The following is a 21389-nucleotide window of genomic DNA, read 5'->3' on the forward strand; positions in this document are numbered from 1 at the left end:
CTGTATTTGTAACATATACTGTACATCCTTCTCTAGGATCAACAGATTATTCCAACAGGGTATGTCAGCCAGTCTAAAACATGCAATGGAGGAAATTACCTTCACAACTAAAGACAAGGAAGAAAAGTATCCATTGCTGTGGACCCCAAAGAAAGTGAAGTATACACAAAAGTAAACATACCTGGTGCATGTTGGGGTAAGCAGAAACACCACATAAGGGTGTGCATTTCTTCAGGGCTACAAGGTCAAACATGGCAATCATGGTAATTTGTCTTCCTGGCCAGTTCATGACCCCACTGTAGTACACAAACTCAGTATCATGATCCTCACATAGTTCATCATTTCTGGCTGAACTAAAGTGCATCCTTGAAAAAGATCTAGTATTTTTTAGCACAAGACACAAAAAGGGTGGCACAGAGTCTAATCATAAGCACACCTGACTCATTTACCCTCTCCCCGACAGTGGCCAACACTGTCTGCCTAGAAAAAATCATAAAAATAGGGTAGACGAGGAATGCTCCCTCTCTGGCAGCTCTCCTAGGTCTTACAGATTTGTAATTCAGAGACCTGCTGTGCCAGAGGTTTTGGCTTTAACAGCCTTTGATGGATTTCTCTTTTGCAAATTTCATCCACCATATAGTGGCAGTCACAAAATTTAAGGCCATGAAGGACTTACTCTACACCCCCTAACATTTGACAAGGACATATTCTGCTCACCTACATTTGACAAGTAATTTCACACTTGCCTCCAATGATCTCTGTTAAACCAATTCAACTGTAGCACACCAGAAGAGTTACTGCTATAATTTCACTAGCTATTCACTTTCAGCACTGAAAGCATGTGCCTGTTTTCCTTTGGAATTAATCTATTGCAGTTTAAAGCTGTTCGTCTTGGTGTAGCTCTTGTGGCTTACCCCTGGATAACTAAAAACTGCTTTAGTATCCAGTGTTTTCACTTAGTACATGTACTCACACACCCTAATCAGATCACTCACAACCTTCTAAGAACTCATAGAATCATAGAAAATTTGGGTTAGGAAGGACTTGTAAAGGTCATCCAGTCCCATCCCGCCATGGCAGGGACATCTCCCACCCATAATAAGGTCAATAAGGTCACTCCAAGTCCCATTCAACCTGGCCTTGGAGGGGTTCAGCCTCAACCATGGATGAGGTTCTTTGGGCAACCTGTGCCAGTGCTTTACCAGCCTCACTTTAAAAATGGTCCCTCTTGCATCTAGTCCTGCATCTACCCTCTTTTAGTTTAAAACCATTAAACCCAGTTTAAAGCCATTACCCCTTGTCTTACAAGAGTTCTGCATCTCACATTGTAAAAATACTTCTTACAATCTTCAGGTAAGTTTTGTGAACCTCAAACATCCTTTGTATTTTCTGTTCCCTAGAAGTCTTAAAAAATAGGCTGTGTGCTATGCCACCAGGGCCCTTCTTGCTGTCTCACATCAACAACATCTGTTTCCCCCAGATCTTCTACCTGTACAGCTCTGTTATATCATGTCTTAAACTGATATTTTACAAGGCTGGGACAGCACCTGGATTTTAATGTCTAAAATAGTGGGTCCAAGAAAAATGAAGCTGCTTGCACTTTAATACAGTCAATTTCTTTACAGATTTACCTTTTTTAACACACAGTCCTCTCTGGAGGAGTGATACACACTGTCTTCCCCAAGCCGGTAAGTTTGCATTTGACTGTTCTAAGACAAAAATCTATGTGAAGAGCCTTGCTCTGCTACACACTTCTCCACCATTATCTTCTCTTCATGACTTTTTTCACATTTTTTAACATAATGTGCCGATTTTATTTGTAGAGATCTTATATTTGCTTCCAAATAATCAATTTCAAGTGTCAAACAACACTGGCTGGAGAACTGTTCCTCAGGTAAAAACCAGAATCCCCAGTTTATGGACTGGGCAGTCTGCTAGCAGTATTTCCTGCCTTTCCTTTCCCACAGAACTGGATTTTTAAAAATAGAAGAATCAGCTTCCAGCTTCCCTCAGCTTTCTCCCAAGACGCTTTCAAGAATTTTAAGTTCTGTGTAGTGCTGCATCATCATCTGACATGCCCTGACACAGGCAAGGACTTTCCAACAACAAGTTGGCAACAACATTTCTGGCTTTTGGGTTACATCCATCAAATCTCACTATCCTATTTCCCATGATTCTCTTCCTTCCCTAATGAGGACTCAGTAATGATTCTTGCTTGCCCTATGTCATTTCAAACCCTTTTCTTTAGCAGCTTGTTTTACATCCAGACATCCCCACCTGTTGTACCCCCTACAGCTCTCAGTCACAGCAATTCCTGACAGCCAATTCCTGCATCTCTCCCAGGTTAATGCTCGGCTTGGTGGCATGACACCCACTATGTCCCGGTGCAGTAGATCTGCTGCTTGCTTAGTTTCTTACAGGACCCAGTGTCTACTGCCAGTGCTTCCAGATGTGTTATGTAGAACAGTGATCCAAGGAATTCTCCTTGGGTATTACACCGTCCTGAAACCTGCAATTACAAGCGCTGCATCCTCTCTGACTCCCTGCACCAGAATCTCTTCTGCACTCAAGATGAGCACGCCATCCCCAAGGCAAGCATCGGGGTTTTCACTCTGTCCATCTCTGCCATGGCACATGATCGCACCTGGCAGTCACTACATCCCAAGGAGATGTTAACCTGAGCACACACAGGCCTGTGCTGCTCACAGGGTAACAGTCAGGCCTCGGTTTGCTGCACAAATCCCTTGCCCACCAGACAGTCTCAGCCAGCTCCTCATACAGAGATGCCTGTGGGCAGCTCTCGGTCATGTGCAGCCGTTCTGCCACTCACGTGGCCTGGCCTTTGTTCGTCATTCCTGCTGTCAGACAGAAAGGATGTTTGCATGAGAATTTCTTGCCTCACTAGTAGACAGAGTTGTTTTCTTGCACTCTTATAATGGCTCTAATGGCAAAAAAGGGAGAACCAGCACTGCAGGTGGGCTCTGCAGGGCATGCTGGGTGGAGAGCAGAGGCCCACTTAGAGTTCCCCACATCTCAGGAATATGAGATGATGTACACTATTCTATCGTGTTAGCTCTAACACATCATATCTTAAATAGCACCCTACAGAGTCTGAATCTCTTTCCTACTTGGATCATAATGGATCAGGACCTCCCCATGCAGAACAACCATCATAATAAAAAAAGGTTTCCCAGGTAGCTGCCCTTGTCCTCATTCTGCGAACATGTGCTCAGCAACAAACACATCCCCATAAGGCACTGCAGAGATCTGTCTTCTTCCCATGTAAATGAGGCATGCCTTACTTGTTAAATAAGCAAATCTGACATTTCTATCCAATTTGAACTGATGTTCCTGATTCTGAATACTTCTTTTAAGCTTTTCTGATTTTTCAGCATCTCTTTTGATGCCAACACCAGACCTTCACCTTGCTCACCTCATGAGATGAGTGTAGCAAATATAAGCTCTCTCCTTCAGCAGTGACCCTGCAGCGATGAACAGAGTCAATCACACTTGCCAACTTATCACATAAACTCACAAGTTCACTTTAGGATTTTGGGCTTTGATTTCTGGGATGTTGGCTAGAAAGATGATGCTGGAAAGCTGAAAAAGGATTAGTGGGGTCCTAATGGATACCAAGCCAGCAGCATTCCCGCAGAGCAAAAGTGGTCAACAGCATCCTGGGCTGAGGCAGTAGGACTGTGACCAGCAGGTCAAGGACAATGACCTGTCTCCTTAGCACACGTGAGACATGCCAGGAGTGCTGTGTGCAGTCTGGGCCTCCCAGTAAGACAGACATGGACATACTGGAGTTAGTCCAGCAAAGGGATGTGGAAATGTTAAGTAATGGGAGTGTTTGTCCTGACAGTGAGGCTGCAAAAGCTGGGACTGTTCCATCTGGAGAACAGGCTCAGGGCAGTCTCATCCGTGTGTGTGTCAGTAACAGGAGAGTGTAAGGAAGACGCAAACAGCTGCTGCTCAGTGGTGTCCAGTGATGCTAAGAGAAGCAATGGGCACAAATCGAAATGCAAGAAATTTCATTTAAACAGGAGAAAGAAGTTTTCAACTGTAAAAGTTACTATCCACCAGATCATACTGCTGGGAGGGACTATGGAGTCTCCAGCCCCCAGATACTTAAGCTGGAACCATTCTGCAGCTCTGAAAGAGCCAAAACCAGCAAAGTGAAAGTGGTTGAATAGCTTTGTCCAGCTAAACCAGAACCAGTCAAGGTAACTTTGTCCAAGTACACAGCTCATACTCACTCTCTGCCTGCACTGCTCAGCAGAATGACATAGCTTTAAGTAAGGTCAACTCTACAGCTTGTTTACCTCCCTCATCCAGAGACTGCAAAGTTTACAAGTGACCACATTACTCTGCCTGGAAAGAACATTAAATTTATTTAAAAAAAAACCCAAAACCAAACCAAACCCCCTCCACTGAAACAGCCTCACTCCATAGCCCAAGTGCCTCAGAGTGGGTCTGGGAAAGTCTTCCTCCTCCCTTGACCTCACATACCCTTCACCCATGGCAAGGCTGGGAAGGGGATGGAAAGTGCCAAGTGTTAAGGTGCTGAGAAGCTCTTGCTGTTTCTCATCTCTCAAGTGCTGTTGGCCTGTTCCTGCTCAAAGAGGGCCATGGCTAAATGTGAGCGGGACGCGAGTCCTTCCAAGTTACTGAGCACACAGCGGTGGTACAGCTCCTCACTGAGCCGGGGATTGCAGCTTCTCAGTGTGTATTTCTGCACTAGCCCTGGCTCCACAGCCCTGAACAAGTGCAGGCCAGAATAGTGGAGGAAGACATCAAATACCTCCATGCTCTCCAGCACCTCATCTCGGTCCAGGATATCAGCTGCAAGCTTGGTACGTGCTGTCATATAGTCAGAATTATAAAAGCAGGCCTCAGCAAAGGAATGTCTGTCAAAATGCCCATCTCTCAGGAAGTCAGTGTTGGAGGATGCTGTCTGCTCACCACGGTACACCAGTGCGGGGTTGAACTCCTGGAAATGCACAGGGAAAAAGACCTGCCAATTGCTGATGGTATTCATGCGGCAGCGGTTCAGAAACTCCATGTTGATTTCTGTCCAGACGCTGGCCAAGAAGAACAGTGTATCCACGGGATGCTTCTTTGAGACTATATCCATGAGCTTCACTTGCGATGGCACCTCTGTTTTAACACTAATCCATGGGATTTTAACTTCTGCATAGCGTTTCTCTAGCTCTCCTACCATGGCTTTGACTCCAGCAAAAACATCCACCTGACCAACTCTCTGGGCATCGTAGGGATGGTAGATAAAAAGCAAAGTCAGCAGGGCATTATCATGTGTGTCCAGTGTGTTCATAGCAAACATATCCAGGAAGTTTGCTACAAAATCCAGGTCTTGCACTGTCAAGGGAAGCACCAGTTGCACCCGTGTGGCCTCTGTCACATATGGCATGGGAATAATTTCCACCTTACTTAAGGGTCGCACCAGGCTCACTCGCTTGGCCAGAACATGACTGTGACCCTTCTGGGTGGCAGCCTCCAGGAGCAGGTCCAGCGTGTATTCCATGCCCCGCGTAGGGTCGAAGCGCCGGTAGCCGTTCAGCAGCTGCCGCTTGCTGAAGCGGAGCAGGGGCTGATAGCGACGGTTCAGCTGCTCGACCGCAGACTCAATGATTTCGCTGACATCTGCCTTACTGGCTCCAGAGAGCTCACACTTTGGGGAGCCATCAGGACAGGAGAAGAGGTGCTGTTCCGTGAAGTAGTCCCAGCTGATCACCTCAAAACGGGACTTTGGAAGGAATGGGGCATTAATGCCCACAGGCCAGGTCACACCTGCCTCACCTGCAGGGGTCAGGGCTGTCAGGTTCCTGATCTGCATCTGTGCAAACAGAGAGCACAAACTGATCCCCACATGTTCTCAAAGAGGTTCAGATCAGCTCCTCCCCAGGCCCACCTCACCACCTACAACTGTACATGGGTAGTGTCACACCAGCAGTTTTGGGTAATGTGGTGTCAGAAGTGCTGCTTCTGAGACAAGGGACTGTAGCCTGTGTCTGACTAACAGTTGCTCACAAACAGAAGCAATCATCTTCCTCCAGTGTGCTGAAAATGAAGGCAATCTGTTTGGTCAAGGAGTTTTTGCAGATATCCCTCACCACATACCTGGAGGTCCTGGATCTCCTGATAGACTCTGTCCAGCTGGATCCTGCTGAACTGCTTGTGCAGCCGGTACATCAGGGTCACGTCAGAAACGGGGTGCACTGCAAGAGCTGCTTGAAACTCCTCTTCTTCCTCCTTCTCCAATTCAGTATTCTTGGCCAGTTCATAAGTGTGATAATGCTGGCCCTGAAGCAGACAAAAGCCAGAAAGACTGGCATGGAACTCAAGTTCGCAGAGCAACTTTTCCTCACCCCAGACACACACCTGTCCCTCTTTCCATACTGACTGTAGTACCCAAAAAAAAAAAAAAAAAAAGGGGTAAGTTGTCCCTCCCACCCTGCACTGCATTCCCACTTGTTTCTCGGTACCAACATACCCTTTTTATCCTGCCTTCAAAAACATGTGAATCAGCCCTGCTAGTAGGTTGAAAATTAAATCCTATGTGTGCTCTCTCTCCCTCAACATCCCAGCTGTGATTCTGGGCCCTCCGCAATGCTGCCATAGCACACAGCCCTTCCTTCCTCTGCAACTCACAAAAAAGCCACTTGGCTATGCGGCAGAGAACAAGTAAGATTTTGGGCTCTGTCAGGCTCAGCTAACACAAGACCCGAGCAGGGAGGTAATACCTGGAGCTGGGAAACACAAGTGATGCCAAGGAAATCAATGATGCAACGACCCAGCCACTCATCTGGGCGCACACTGAGGATCTCATTGCGACAGCTGTCCAGGTGTGGATGGAGCTTAAGCAACAGGCTACGGGACAGCAGGTAGCCAAAGCCCCCATGGCAGTAACGGGCCTGCTCATCTCCCCCGATGAACTCCTCTGCTCGCCCCAGGTACACATCTTGGTTAATACTCAGGTGTGTCACCAGAGCCTTGACCTGTTCAGCTTGGGCATAGGTGTCATCCTGCATGATGTAGAACCAGTCATAGTCAGAACCAAAATGTTGATGGATATAGTTCATGGTCTCATACATGAGCCAAATGGGCCTCTCATCGCCGTGGGCCACCAGCACCATGCCATGGGGCACCTTGGCACTGCGCAGCCCGGTGAAGTACAGCAGGCGAGGGAAGTGGTGGGCCACTGTCTTGTTCACTGCCACTGCCAATGTGTTCAGTGTGGCCTTGGAGGTCAGGACAGCCACAAATAGTCTCTCATGGAATCCCAATTCTGTCTGGATGTAGCGAGTTCTGTAAAGGAAGTACATACCTACATGACAAACAGCTGGAGGAGAAAAAAAAATCAAAGAATTATGGTAACTTGGGATAAGTCTTTAACTGCTGGAATCTACCCAGGGTGAAAAAGTCAAGCTTAGTCATAGAGCTTTAAGAGAAGACTCACTAGTGAAAAACCCATTTTGTAAAAACACTTGCTTCCTTCAAGGCAGCTACAATCTCACGTTATCTGTGTGAGCTAGAAAACTGTACCAGTGCAATTAAAATCAAAATACCACAGAGCTAACCACCTGGAACTTAGTACATGGTGCAGCTTAGCAGGTATGTGCAATAAAAACACAGGACTGACTGTTGAGGAGTCTCTAATGCTAGTGGCTGGGGTGCACCAGCTGCACATGGCACCCTGGGTGCTGGGAGATCACTGAATCCCCCGGCCATGAGCCAGCAATGGGTGGTGGTCTTTGGCCTCACAAACAGCACAGAGCCCTGCAGGACCCAGTGAACAATGAGAAGACTCCAGACCAAAAACCACCAGAGAGTACACAGAGCCTGTGAGGGTACAAATGTCCAGGGGTCCCTTTGTTCAGGGTCCCTCTACACAGGTACCATCCTGAGCTGTTATGATGCTGCTGCACCACAAGTGAAATACTTAAAGAAACCAAAGGGACTGCTACAGGAAACCTGGGGCCAAGGAAACTTGTCTGACAGTATGAGTGTGGTGTGTGGAAGGAGCTGAGCAAGGCACCTGTTGGGTCACCAGAGCTGTAGCTGCAAAGGAGCCTCGGTCCCAGCAGTGACAGCCTAGGGCAGTGCCAGTGCAATGCCCAGTGGCTCCTGGATGGTCAGGCAGGAAAATTTCCTTAACACATATACTACTATTAATTGATCAAAATTTTCCTACTGAGCAGACCAGTTAAAAAAAGTTTTGAAGAATAATTTAACATGTTCTATTAAATGTGAGTAACAAAAGAATCACAGAATCCCCCAATGTTTTGAGGCAGAAGGGACCTTTAATATCTAGTTCCAACAACAGAGAGAGACATCTTCCACTATCCCAGGTTGCTCCAAGCCCCATCCATCCCGGCCTTGGACACTGGCAGCGATGGGGCAGCCACAGCTTCTGTGGGTAACCTGTGCTAGTGCCTTGCCATCCCCACAGGAAAGAATTTCTTCCTGATATCTAATTTAGACCTACTCCCTTTCAGTTTGAAGTCATTCCCCCTTGTCCCGTCACTCCACATCCTTGTTAAACGGTCTCTCTCCATCTTTCTTGGCTGGTCCCTTTCTGGTACTGTAAGGCTGCAACTAGATCACTGTGAGGCTTCTTTTCTCCAGACTGAACAACTCAAGTTCTCTCAGCCTTTCCTCCATCCCTCTAATCATCTTGGTGGCCTCCTCTGGACTCGCTCCAACAAGCTGATGTCATTGCTAGATGCAGCATTGCAGGTGGGGTCTCACCTGAGCAGGGCAGAATCACCCTCCCCATATTGAGAAGAAATATTCTCACTCCTCTTGGACAATTTTGCTGCCTTTTTTCCCCTCATGTTAATTTCCTGAACACATCTCTTGTACCCCTTAAGGTAACAATCTCGGCCGTTGCCTTGGTGCACCACGCTCTTACTACAAAAGTTATTTCAAACAGCAAATTCCACCTTGAACCTGTTCACTCACACAAAAATTTAGAACTTCACACGAGAATATTTTGCTTGGAGGAAATCCAGGCCAGAAAAACCGCAACTTACCTGAGCACTTTTTTGTAAGGCTTGTTGGGGTCTCTGTAATACGGCACAATCCGGGGCCTGAAGTCCTCGTGGCCCGGGCCGGGCCTCCCCTCCCCTGCCTCGGGCGGAGCCCCACGGGCGGGCGGCGCGGGCGGCCCCGGTGCCAGACAGCGTTCCTCAGCCGCGCTGTGGCTCCAGGAGGCGCGCAGGAGGCTCAGGCTGCAGCCCAGGGACAGCCCGAGCAGGAGAGGCAGCGCGGGCCGCAGCGCGCTCAGGAACGCGCCCAGGCGCATCGCGGCAGCTACGGCCAGGCCGAGCTCACAGGGCGGCCGCAGGACATGGCGGGCGCGGGGCGCTCGGGCGGCAGCGGCCCTACGGGACGGCGGCCCCGGGACTCTGTTACCCGCAGGCCGGTGACAGGACAGAGGGTGGGCCGGGGTTCCGGGCCGGGGCCGTGGGGAGTGGCGGCGGCTTCAGCCCGGCCGCTCTCCGCCGCTGCCACCTCACCTGTCGCATCGCCCCGCGCGCTTCCGCTTCCGCTCTACTCTCGATGGTGCCTGGCGGCCGCTCTGGCCAGCAACACCGGCGCCTCTATGGTACGTGCGGGGGTGGGGCCGAGCGGGCGCGCAGCATGCCGGGAGGCGCGGCGGGCTGTGCGGACGGCGCTCCCCGGGGCCGCGCGCCGCCCGGCGCAGGTGACGGCGAGCGCTGCCATTGGCCGGGGCGCCGCGGGGGCGGGGCGCGCGCACGCGGTCGCGGCGGGGCTGTTGCGACAGAAGGAAAGCGCGAGCGGCCGGTGCGGGCGGGCCTGGGGAGCCCAGAGCGGGGAGCCGGGGGCAGGGCCGGGGCGGGCGGCGCGGCGCGGGCAGCCCAGCGAGCGGGAGAGCACCCTCGGGAGGAGCCGGCGGCGCCGTGTGCTCCGGGCCGGGGTGGACGGCCCGCGGGGCCGCCGGGGCGGGGGAACAGAGGCGGGGCGACCCGGGCCGGGCCGGGTCAGCGTGGCCTAACGGCGCCTGTCGCCCCCTCTGGCGTAGCTCCCACCCGCGCCATGCCCTCCGACCTGGCCAAGAAGAAGGCGGCCAAGAAGAAGGAGGCGGCCAAGGCCCGGCAGCGGCCGCGCCGGGTCCCGGACGAGAACGGTGATGCCGGGACGGAGCCGCAGGAAGTCCGGCCACCGGAGGCCAACGGGACGGTGCTGCCAGGTGAGAGGGTGGCCAGTCCGGTGTCTGCCCCGCGTGTCCCAGGGCGGGGGGCCTGGCCGGCGTCGTTCCCGGCCGGACTCTGTACGCTCGGCAGTGTCCCGGGGTGGGTGAATTGCGACGTTGATGTTCTGCTGGTGAAACCCCTCGGGCATGGGTTGCGCGGAACCGGGCGGCTCCAGTAGATGCCGTCGGGACCACTCTGCCCTGAGGCAGCAGGACACCCGCAGCCCCGGGGGCTCCGCGTGGGCCATGTGTGTAAAGGATGCCCGTGGCCTTTGCTTGAGGCATGGCAGTGTGAAGATGGAGGGGGCTGATGGTGTCTTCCCCCTCTCAGATAGACACTGCCTCGATCTTCTGGTGCTTGATGCCCAGACCTGTTTGGAGTTTTCTTTCCTGCTGCAGAAACCACTGTAGCGTCTGAATTAATTCTCTTCCTACTGCTATTGCTCTGACTCTCTGCTCACCTGTTTTTCTGAGACATACCTGGTTTGCAGAAACTAAGAGCCTGCCTCTAAAAGAGGTTTTGTGCCTGTTAAAGAGAGAGGCTTTGCCACAGGGAGCTGTTGGGGTAAAGGAAATAAGCAGGTAACGCTTACAGAGAGTTTAATTTTGGGCCTTCCTTTAGCTCACCTGGCAGTCCGCAAGCTTCCTGCAGGCTCAGCCCGCGGTGCGCTGTGCCAAGAGGCGGTCGGTGTGCGGCACGGAGCCGCGGAAGGGCCGCTCCTGCCCGCGGGTGCCGAGCGCGCCTCTCCGCGCGCAGGGTCCGGGCTCCGGCCGGCCCCGGGGCGCTCGGAGCCGCCGCGGGGACCCGGCCCGAGCCGGCCAATCGCCGCGCTCTGCCGGGGCTCATTTGCATGCCGCCTCCCTATTGGTGCGGGCTGGGGCGGGGGCGGGCCGGGGCCCGGCAGGGGCTCGGGGAGCCTCGGGACAGCGCTCTCAGGCACGGGGTGGGGTTGTGCCGTGTTCTGTGCAGGGCCCGGACTTGGACTCGATGATCCTTGTGGGCCCCTTCCGGCTCAGGAGATCATATGATTCTGTGTGGGTCGATACCGACATATTTCTTACTGAGCTATTTACACATGAGGGATAAAACTCCCTTGCCCATTTTTGCTCACCTGTTTCATACCTTGTTGTCACTGCTCTGTGGCACTGCCCGAAGGGGTCCTGTATCAGTGCCAGTGACGTGTTTTGCTCCTTGGCTAAAGCATATTTGCCAGGGTGTTAATAGTGATTTTGCTGAGTGAGTGATTTTGCCAGGAGTGCTGGATGCTGACAGCCAGGATGTCATTCCGTGCTGGCACAATCTGAAATCAGATCTGCCTGCCAAGATCACTAGTGCCGTTGGCTGCTTCAAAGGGCAGCATCTCTCACCGAGGAGTGAAGTTGGCCTGTGACAGAAGGTCAGCATGACAGGAAAGATGGTGGTGGGGCTCTGGTACAGGTGGTCCTGAGAAGCTGTGGCTGCCCCGTTCCTAGAAGTGTCTAAGGCCAGGCTGGACAGGGCCTGGAGCAACCTGGTCTAGTGGAAGGTGTCCCTGACCATGGCAGTGGGTTTGGAATTAGATGGTCTAGAAGATGTAACCCAAACCATTCCAGGATTCTGTGATTCTATTACTTGCTTTTACTGTAGGAGGACGGGAAGAGGGGAACGTGCAGATGGACATAGTAGCTTCTCAGAAAATTAATAGGGACTGTTCCAGTGCTGCTGCTTCTCTATTCTCAGCTTTCCCTTCATTTATTTTCTAGTAAACTAATTTTCTGGTCAAGCCTTTTCTTAAGCTTGCAGGCAATACTTTGTACATTCTATTCCTAGTCTAGTCCTTCCTGCCAGGGGGCTTAGTCCCATCACATTCAGAAAACTGGCTCACTGTTCTGGCTGCTCACTTAGTTCTGATGGTCCTGTTTTATTTAGATGACATTTAGATATTTAGCTGGTGGAAGTTCCTGCTAGACCGTATATATCCGCCTGCTAAGCTGAAAAGCTGAGTTTCATTGCATCTGGGTCTCCTCAACTCTTCTGCAGAAATGGGAGTTGTTTTTATGGTCCTGGGCCTTTTGGTACAGAGGCTTATGGCTTCTCTCATGGTTGTAAATCAGTAACACTTCTGGTCTTCTCACATATAGAGGTGGACGCTCTTACAAAGGAGCTGGAGGACTTTGAGTTAAAGAAAGCTGCTGCCCGAGCCGTGACAGGAGTGCTGGCCTCCCACCCCAACAGCACTGATGTGCATATCATCAACCTCTCACTGACCTTTCATGGTCAGGAGCTGCTGAGTGACACCAAACTGGAGCTGAACTCTGGGAGACGCTATGGCCTGATTGGACTCAATGGGATTGGTAAGCTGCGGGGAAAGTGACATGGCTCCCTGGAGCTCGGTAAAGGTGTCATGCTGCTGAGAAGCTGGGCAGGTACATGTGGGAAGTGCTGGAAACCAGAAAGAGGACTGTTAGATGGACCTGGTTGGGACAGAGCAGTTTCTGATCTCCCGTATCTCCACCCAGGAAGGAGAATTACTAGGATTGTTGATAGAAGCCTGAGATTGCATTCTAGATTTGGACTGTGCTTTTGGTCTTGTTTCTATGGAGCATTGGGTGAGATGTCTGGGATCTGTTAATCTGCCTGATTCCTGTTTGCCTGATTTGCTTAGTAATGCCAGTAAACCCAATGCTGATGGTGTTGGCCAAAGAACTTGTACTGTATGGAGGAGTAGAAAGTGTGTGGTTTGGCCTGACTGGGAAAACAACTGTACAGTCCTTGGAGAAAGTGATGCTACATTGAGAGATGCAGAATATGGGTGTGATTGGAGGGGTGCTAATAAGAGTGACCATCTAGTTTAACTTTCAGGAAAACCCAGGTTGTTTAGGGATGAGTGCATTATTTTCCTCAATGTTACAAGTCTTTGGAATCTGGGATCCTGATACCAGCTGTCAGACCTGGTTAGACAGCAGAAAGTACAACAGAGATAAAGTTTCCCAAATCTGGGCAAGGGCTGAAATGCAGTGGTTTCCAAAAAGCTTCTTCATGTCCTGTCCCTGGGGTGGTGAGCCTTAGCTAGGAGGGCGGCCTGTCAGAGTGAGGCAGTGGCCTCTCCAGTTCTTCTGGCCTCTTGGGAAAAAAATTCTTCAGGATTTTCTGAGGTTGGAAAGCGAAGGAATCACAGTGAGATCTGAGTGTATCTCATCAGTTTCACTGTCATGTTGTATCTCACTGAATCCAGCAATTAATTGTGATTATCTGCACACAGGGAAATCCATGCTTTTGTCGGCTATTGGGAAGCGAGAAGTGCCCATCCCAGAGCATATTGACATCTATCACCTGACCCGAGAGATGCCTCCCAGTGACAAGACCCCTCTGCAGTGTGTGATGGAGGTGGATACAGAGAGGGCCATGCTGGAGCGAGAGGCAGAACGTTTAGCTCATGAAGATGGTAAAGCTTCTCAGAGTCCCAAGGGACATTTTCTCCCGTTTCCTTCCCCACCAAAGAAAATTTGGGTTGGTTCCTTAGTGGAGTTTTCACATGTTGTGGTACCTGTTTCCCTCAGCTGCCTGTACTAATGGGCACGGATGACACTTCTTTGGATGAATTATTCCATGCAGCATCTTAAGAAGTGTCTCAGGCTTGGATATGGAGGGGGCTAAATAGGGGAAAAGCAGAGGGACTGTGAGGTTTCCATGCTATGCAGCAGTGCAGCTGGGAGCCCTTTATAGGCGGAGGTGCTGACCGGCAGGCTCTCTTTCAGCGGAATGTGAGAAACTCTTGGAGTTATATGAACGTCTGGAGGAGCTGGATGCTGATAAGGCAGAAGCACGGGCCTCACGTATCCTTCACGGCTTGGGGTTCACGCCAGCCATGCAGAGGAAGAAGCTGAAGGACTTCAGTGGTGGCTGGAGAATGAGGGTGGCTCTTGCCAGGTGAGTGGAATAGTGCCTCCTGCCTCCTGCGAGAATGCCTGCCTGCTCCTGACTCTGCAGAACCACAGACACAGTTCTAAGAACTCAGAGCAGAGCTGAGAGGCTTTGGGTTACCCTGCACTTACCCTATGCTGTCATCTCCCCTGTCCTTGCAGGGCGCTCTTCATTCGGCCTTTTATGCTGCTGCTCGATGAGCCCACAAACCACCTTGACCTGGATGCCTGCGTGTGGCTGGAGGAAGAGCTGAAAACGTAAGCACAGAGGAGTTTGCTGCTTCTGTGGGTTGTGCTTTTCTGTCAGCATGTGAGCATGAACATCTTGCCAGCATGTAAGCAAGGTCTGCAGGAGTAACTGTATAGTTCTTGTGGGTGCATAACTGTGTTGCAGTATCAGTGACAACTGCTTTCTGCTATGTGACATGCTTGATGCAAGAGTAAAGAATTCAAAACAATCCCCTATCCTCCTGGCACTGAAGAAATGAGAAATGCTGGTTTGTACTCCCAGGTTAAAGGTGCTTCCTTGAAAGCCAGGAGCAGGCCTTGGCAGCCTGTGTACCAGCATTGTGTACCGTACCAGTAGTGTGAGATTTCCAGATCTGGCTCTCAGCTCATCTTCCTGCCCACCATTTCTCTGTTTTCACTGAACTGTAGTATCTGAGTGTGTTGGTTTCATCTTCTGCTAGTGTGTAAGGTGACTGGTTTTCATAGCAAAGGTAGAATGTTAAGGTGTAAGGCAAAAAGCTTAGGAGTAGTTAGGAAACTCAGGTTATCTGGGGTATGCATTAAAAGAACTGTATTGTGAGAAGGGCTTTGCCTTTGCAGAGGTTTTTCCATCAGCTCTGTCAGTTGAACCTTTTGTGTCCTTGCTTTAGAAGTCAGGTGCTTTAGAAAAGAACTTTGAACCTCTTTTGGGGAGGCTTTAACCCCTCATTGTACGGATTTGGAGCGCAGCCAGGTGCAGTGTGCCTAACGGATGGGAGTCTGTACTGAGAGGAAAGTAAGCAACAAAGGATGAAACGTCTTAGAAATGTGATGCCAGTGGAGTCAGCTGCATCAGTGGCACAAGTCACCTGCCACATAGGCAGCCAATTCTGGGCTTTTTGTGATAACAGGCAAAGACTATCTAGTGGTGCAGGGTGTTTTACTACAGTGAAAACTGTTGGCAGGATTTACTCACTGCAGTTGGTTGTAGCTACTTTACTTCCGGTTTCCCCAGAGCATCTCCCTGGCTGTGACGTTTTTGTTCTTAATCTGATTGTAGGCAAGAGAAATCTGGTGCATATAAAGCCTTTGTCACCATCAGGGCCAACGAACAGGTTTTCTTTTCCTAGTTTAGTCTCTAAGAACTTGCATGGTGCCACAGGTTCAAGCGGATCCTTGTGCTGATATCCCACTCCCAGGACTTCCTGAACGGCGTCTGCACCAACATCATCCACATGCACAACCGCAAACTTAAGTACTACACGGTGAGTAGACAGTGCCCCATGTAACCAGCAGAAACAGGAGCTGTTCTCTGGGCACATCTGATGTTCCATGCTCTCTTTCCAGGGAAATTATGATCAGTATGTAAAGACTCGCTTGGAATTAGAAGAAAATCAAATGAAGCGATTCCACTGGGAGCAAGATCAGATTGCCCATATGAAGGTACCTGCTTAGCTGCATGAGCACCCTCCTACCCTTGTAGTGGGCATCCCTGCCCCTCCTCAACCTTATCACTGTGGCTTTTGGCTAACTCTTTTGTTGCAGAATTACATTGCACGATTTGGTCATGGTAGTGCAAAGCTGGCCAGGCAAGCTCAGAGCAAGGAGAAGACCCTTCAAAAAATGATGGCTTCTGGCTTGACAGAGAGAGTTGTGAATGATAAGGTAGGATCAGACATGGAATTGCATCTAGAGATCTGTATTTGAAACACAGACTACAGGAGCAGAAGAGTCTTTAGCAGACAGCAAGAATGGCTAACAGAGCTAGTAGCAAGAATGAGATACCCTTCCTGATGCCAAGGATCCCTGTACTCAGCATGGAGTAATGCTGAACAATGAGAAGAGGAGGAGGAATTTTCTAGGGGAGGGAAGTGGAGTTGTCGTATCAATAAGGCTATTTTGCAGATACAGAAATCAGAAAGAAATGCCTAGGGCTCATAGGAGATGGGAGAGGATGCTCAGTGCAGCTTTTACTTGTGTAAAGAGTACAAACTCACATTTGTTTCAAAGGGAAAGAAATAGGGATTCATTAGCCAGCAGATGAGATTGCAAGCAGCTCATCAGAATAAGTCTGAGTGAGTTGCAGGAGGGGCTTATAAAAAGTCACGATCTGTTGCCTTGGTCTACAGCTGATGTTGGTAGTGAGGCATGGTTACACCAGAATGACTGGGCTTTCTCGTGTTCCGGGGTGTCTCACAGGTGGATATTCTGTGTTAACAGACTTTGTCATTCTACTTTCCACCCTGTGGGAAAATTCCTCCTCCTGTCATCATGGTGCAGAATGTCAGCTTCAGATACACCAAGGATGGGGTGAGTATGGGAGTATGCATACAGAGATCACTTGTATTCCTGCCTTGTTTGGAAGTGGGAGACTTTTGGCTGAGCTTCCTGATGAGGCTGCAGTGTATCACTAATGGAACAAAGTTCTTGGCAGTGCTAATGCTGGGCCTGCTGGGGACAGAGCATTACAGGTGCAGTAGGGCAGTTCTGGAAACTGCTGAAAAGGCATAATATTTCATGGTTTTTGTGGTTTGCAGCCATGGATCTATAATAACCTGGAGTTTGGGATTGACCTGGATACTCGTGTAGCTCTTGTTGGACCCAATGGAGCTGGAAAGTCAACACTGCTGAAACTGCTCACAGGAGAGGTTTGCTCTGTACATTGTCTACCCTGCTCTGGACCTTTACTTTTGGGATAGTCTTCAGCAAAGCTGCACTTATTTGCCAGAGCACCCCAGTCAGGCCTTAGAAATCCTATCGTCTTGTTGCAATATAGGGCTTTTTCTCTCATATTATGTATTCAGACTGCCTCCCCTGTGCCAGAGTAGAGATGGCTGGATTCTGTATTTCTGGCATACTGCAAGAGGAGAGATTTCCCGGTGAAATGATTTTATCTTCCCCTTCCAGCTGCTGCCCACAGATGGGATGATTCGCAAGCACTCGCATGTGAAGATCGGTAGATACCACCAGGTACTCCCTACAGCAGCCCCCAGGGACAGAGAATGCTGAGAAAAAAGCTGTCAGGGATAAAGAATCTTGCCCCTCTAGTTCTGCTTCTGAGGCCTCTGCCACTGCTGCCTTTCTGTGTCTGGAGATGAGGGAAGGAACTGTTCCATGGAATGGTCTCCAGCTCATGTTCTTACCCTGTAAAGAGTCTGGCTGTGGTCCTTCCTGTTCAGTCTCCCACCTGCTATGGTAGAGCTGGTTGCCTTGTTTGTGGTGGTGGAGGACAAGCCTCCTATTCTGAAGCAGCACTCCTGCTCCTGAAATGGAAATTATTCCCTAATAGTTCAGCACAGAGGCTGTCCTGTGGGTGGGATTACTGGCTCTTGTGTTCTGCCGCTCACCTGGTACCAGAGGGGTGTAACAGGGGTAGTGCTTAGGGCCATGAAGTAGTTGGCCTGCACAGCCTGAAGCTGACTTTTCTTCTCTGTCAGCACTTGCAAGAGCAGTTGGACTTAGACCTCTCACCCCTGGAGTACATGCTGAAATGCTACCCAGAGATCAAGGAGAAGGAGGAGATGAGGAAAATCATTGGCAGATATGGTCTGACAGGGAAGCAGCAGGTGAGTATGAGCTCTTGAGGTTTACCTTTTGTTCATTAGGGGAGTAGAGGTTCTGTGTTTTCTGTTGCTCTACTGACACCTGGCAGTGTGGTACAGTATGCAGCATGGTACACCACAGCATCAAAATGCTTTTTCCATCTCTGCCTTTGAAATTGGAGAAAAAAAACAACTCGCGGCTCATGGGAACTTTCTTTGGATCACAGCAATTGGGTTGAATCACAGTGTGGGTTGAAGGGGTGACCCCCTCAGACTCCAGGTGAAAAGAAGACAAGTTCTGGTATAGTGCTAGACCTGAGTGTGTTTTAATTGTAACTTGGACTATTTTGCATCTCTCTTACTTCTGAGATGAATACCAGGCAGAAGTGCTAGAAGGTTCTCGGCTGTTTGTGGGGTCCACTTGGTTGAGACAAGAGAGTGGGCTCACCTATGGTGCTCTAAGTCCAAGAATGACATGCTCTTGTACGTGACACATCCTGTGTGTAACAGTTGTCCACATGGCTGCAGTTCAGCTTTGGTTTTTACATTGTTTTTGCCCATTTGTCACTGCAGAAGTTGAGAGTAGTTTGATTGTTGTGTTGGTGAATACCAGTCAGACAAATTAGCTGTCCTTACACACCTTTGGCATAAGCTGGGCCTTGCTGTGTATAGTCCTTCAGAAGCCCCTGGAATTCCCTTCTTCCCTGGCTGGGAGAAGCTTAGTGTAGGTATAAGGCTGACTGAACATTTGTCCTCTTGTGTCATGGAGCTGCATGGAGGCCAAGGTGGGAGCCAAGTGGTTTGGGTCAGGGTGGCATGCTGTCAGGTCACGGCAGAGCAGCAAGCCATGTGTGTGTTGGGCAGGTGAGCCCCATCAGGAACCTCTCTGATGGGCAGAAGTGCCGCGTGTGCTTTGCCTGGCTGGCCTGGCAGAACCCTCACATGCTCTTCCTGGATGAGCCCACCAACCACCTGGACATAGAAACCATAGATGCACTGGCAGATGCTATCAACGAGTTTGAAGGAGGAATGATGCTTGTCAGCCATGACTTCAGACTCATCCAACAGGTAAGGACAGTTGTGAGTTTTGTCAGAGCACCTTTCTAACATTTTAGTAATTAAAACAGGGTCTTTTCAACTGACTGGCCCTTACTCATCCCAAAAAGATGAGTGAGTGAAGAAAAAAAAAAATCAGTGGACACGATACCTTTACTGTGTGCATATTAAACAATTACTGAGCTAGCCCAGGAAAACATTAGGTACTTAAAATAAAATAAAAACCACCACAAATGTCAAGTGCTGATCTATCAGCTCTAGCTTTGGCTGCGAGTTCAGGTATGATTTTATTTTTCACTGTGATAGATCCAAGTAGTTCCGGTCAAGAACTACTTCTGTTTCAATTCCCAATTTAGCAAGAAAGGCTTTTCATCTTAGTCCATGAACAAAATCAGAAATACAGAGGGGCCTAGGATTTTCAGTTCTAACATCTTGTATAAATTATGTGGAAAACACCAGGGAAGATGTTTCTCTGTACTTTTCTTGGGTAGTTGAAATGTGGAAGTTATCAAACTTTTCCTGCCAGACTTTAGAGAATAGCTTTTAGTTAACTTCTTAATTTTGGTAAGATTATAAAATTCTGTACTGCAAACCTCTCTCCGCCTCCCCCTCTGCCGCCTCTTCCTCCTCGTCTGTTTGCTCTCAGGTCGCACAGGAGATCTGGGTCTGTGAGAAGCAGACAATCACCAAGTGGCAAGGGGACATCCTTGCCTACAAGGAGCATCTCAAGTCGAAGCTGGTGGATGAGGACCCACAGCTCACCAAACGGACCCACAACGTGTGAGCTGAGGAGCCCCAGCCCGTGTTCTCCGTGGGGCTGGCGGTGGCCATGTAACTCGCCTGCCCGCCGGCAGGAGCGGAACTGCTGCTCCCTCTGGCTGTGTTCTAGGATTGCTGCAATACTGCTTCCCCTCGACTTGCCTTGCACCTCTGTGTCTGGACAGAGCTGTTCTCTCCTGATCTGGCTACGTTTGGGCAACTGTTTCCTTATTTAGACAATGTCCCATCTGAGCCAGGCCTTGGAATCTATTGGCTTGGGGTCACAACAGTGGCCGTCGGGGTGTCCAAGTGGCAGTGATACACAAGTGGAGACCCCAGCCCAGCTTCTGCCTCTTGCCTCCCAATTTCTGCTTCAGTTAGATACTTCACTTCAAACTCCTCTGGCCTTGGTTTGTTTTTAACTATTATTTAACAGTGTAATTAACAGATCTGCCCGAGAATCCATCAGTCAATAAAGAGAGAAGAACAATGTTGTCTTGTTTTGTGAGCCATGGTAGCTGGGGTGTGCTGGGGTGAGTCAGCAAGTGCTGAGCTTTGAGTGAGGATCAGCCCTTCCTGCTTAATGTTCAGTTCCTCAGTACAACCAAAGCTGTGGCCAGAACTTGAGACACGTGAAGTGGTGAGTACTGAGCTGTGGAAGCAGTGAGCAGGGTCCTCAGACTCGGGGCGCCTCTGCTCAGACAGAGTGAACACTGGGTTTCCAGTGAGTCACAGAACAAGCCATGGATACTTCTGTTGTAGACGGTGACAGACACAACTTGAAAGTGTTCTGAAGATCAATTTTAGAGAGAGAACATAGATCTGTGCAACAGCAGTGTGTGTTCTCACCAACGCAGTGGCTCAGGTGTGTCTTTTTGCTTCACTTTGAATTGTCTAATAATGAGACTCAATAATGTAGGAATTTTGGACTACAAATTCATTCCTTGTTCCTTGCAGGTTTAACTAAAGACTAATCAAGTGAAGCTGAACTTTTATTTTTGTTCTCAGTAACAGATTTTTGGAAAAGTTGGTGTTCAAACCTCACCCTGAGCCACAGAACCTTGAATAAAACACATTTATAATTTATTATTAAAACAAAGGGTACTGAAGAGAAAGGTAGCAAATCAAACCTAATAACTTTTTTTGATCATGAGTCATCATTTTAATTACTACTGGCACATGAGAGTGGCAACACTGGTCACGGGAAAGGTTCATGTAGCCCAGCAGCCTGTCCAGCAGCACATGTTGCTGGGTGAATGGAAGGACAGGACAAACGAAGGAGTTGTGCTCCCATGCAGTGCATTCTTTGGTGCCAGCTGACTGGCTTTGACTTTGAGTAGAGTATTTCCTTATTTTTATTTCCCAAAGCACCCATCCAAGTTGTGACTGCTGCTGTGTGTCATCCATAGGACAAATGTCATAACGCGAGCTGCTTCCAGTAGATCAAGTGGGACCTTCAGGTTTTTCACTGGTTCTGGCAAAGATCTGAGACAAGAAAAAAAATGCATTCTGGGAAAATAATGCCAATTAGTATAAATGCTTCCAAGTTAGCCTTGCAGAAAGGTGTAGATGGCAGTAAATGTCACTTGGATGAATATCTTACAGTGGAGGATTTGGAAGTTACCGGGTAGAGCAAGGGAGTAAAAACTCACAGGGAAGTGATTACTCAAAAGACTGATGGG

At 49.5% G+C, this 21389-nt stretch overlaps 2 protein-coding genes across 4 annotated transcripts; one reads left to right on the forward strand and one right to left on the reverse strand.

Moving 5' to 3' along the window:
* Positions 1-4377: 4377 nt before the first annotated feature.
* On the reverse strand, positions 4378-9553 carry CHPF2 (chondroitin polymerizing factor 2). 2 transcript variants are annotated; one of them, XM_082292976.1, is made up of 4 exons: positions 9057-9553; positions 6765-7329; positions 6142-6324; positions 4378-5857 (listed from the first exon to the last, which is right to left on the reverse strand). In XM_082292976.1, the coding sequence occupies exons 1-4, from the start codon at positions 9326-9328 to the stop codon at positions 4595-4597; spliced, it is 2283 nt and encodes a 760-aa protein (XP_082149102.1). In that variant the 5' UTR covers positions 9329-9553; the 3' UTR covers positions 4378-4594. The 2 variants fall into 2 exon arrangements, with proteins under 2 accessions (XP_082149102.1, XP_082149103.1); XM_082292977.1 differs by having other exon boundaries at positions 6765-7363; positions 9057-9161.
* A 142-nt stretch (positions 9554-9695) lies between these two features.
* Positions 9696-20197, forward strand: LOC309572349 (ATP-binding cassette sub-family F member 2). 2 transcript variants are annotated; one of them, XM_082280561.1, is made up of 15 exons: positions 9696-9831; positions 10070-10237; positions 12362-12574; positions 13483-13665; positions 13979-14150; positions 14306-14401; positions 15513-15615; positions 15698-15793; positions 15896-16015; positions 16571-16660; positions 16888-16998; positions 17258-17320; positions 17788-17916; positions 18757-18960; positions 19595-20197. In XM_082280561.1, exons 2-15 carry the CDS (start codon positions 10084-10086, stop codon positions 19730-19732), a joined length of 1872 nt encoding a protein of 623 aa, XP_082136687.1. In that variant the 5' UTR covers positions 9696-9831; positions 10070-10083; the 3' UTR covers positions 19733-20197. The 2 variants fall into 2 exon arrangements, with proteins under 2 accessions (XP_082136687.1, XP_082136686.1); XM_082280560.1 differs by lacking the exon at positions 9696-9831 and having other exon boundaries at positions 9864-10237.
* The last annotated feature ends 1192 nt before the right edge of the window (positions 20198-21389 follow it).

This window comes from Coloeus monedula (assembly GCF_965178545.1).
Source record: "Coloeus monedula genome assembly, chromosome: 1".
Classification (NCBI taxonomy): domain Eukaryota; kingdom Metazoa; phylum Chordata; class Aves; order Passeriformes; family Corvidae; genus Coloeus; species Coloeus monedula.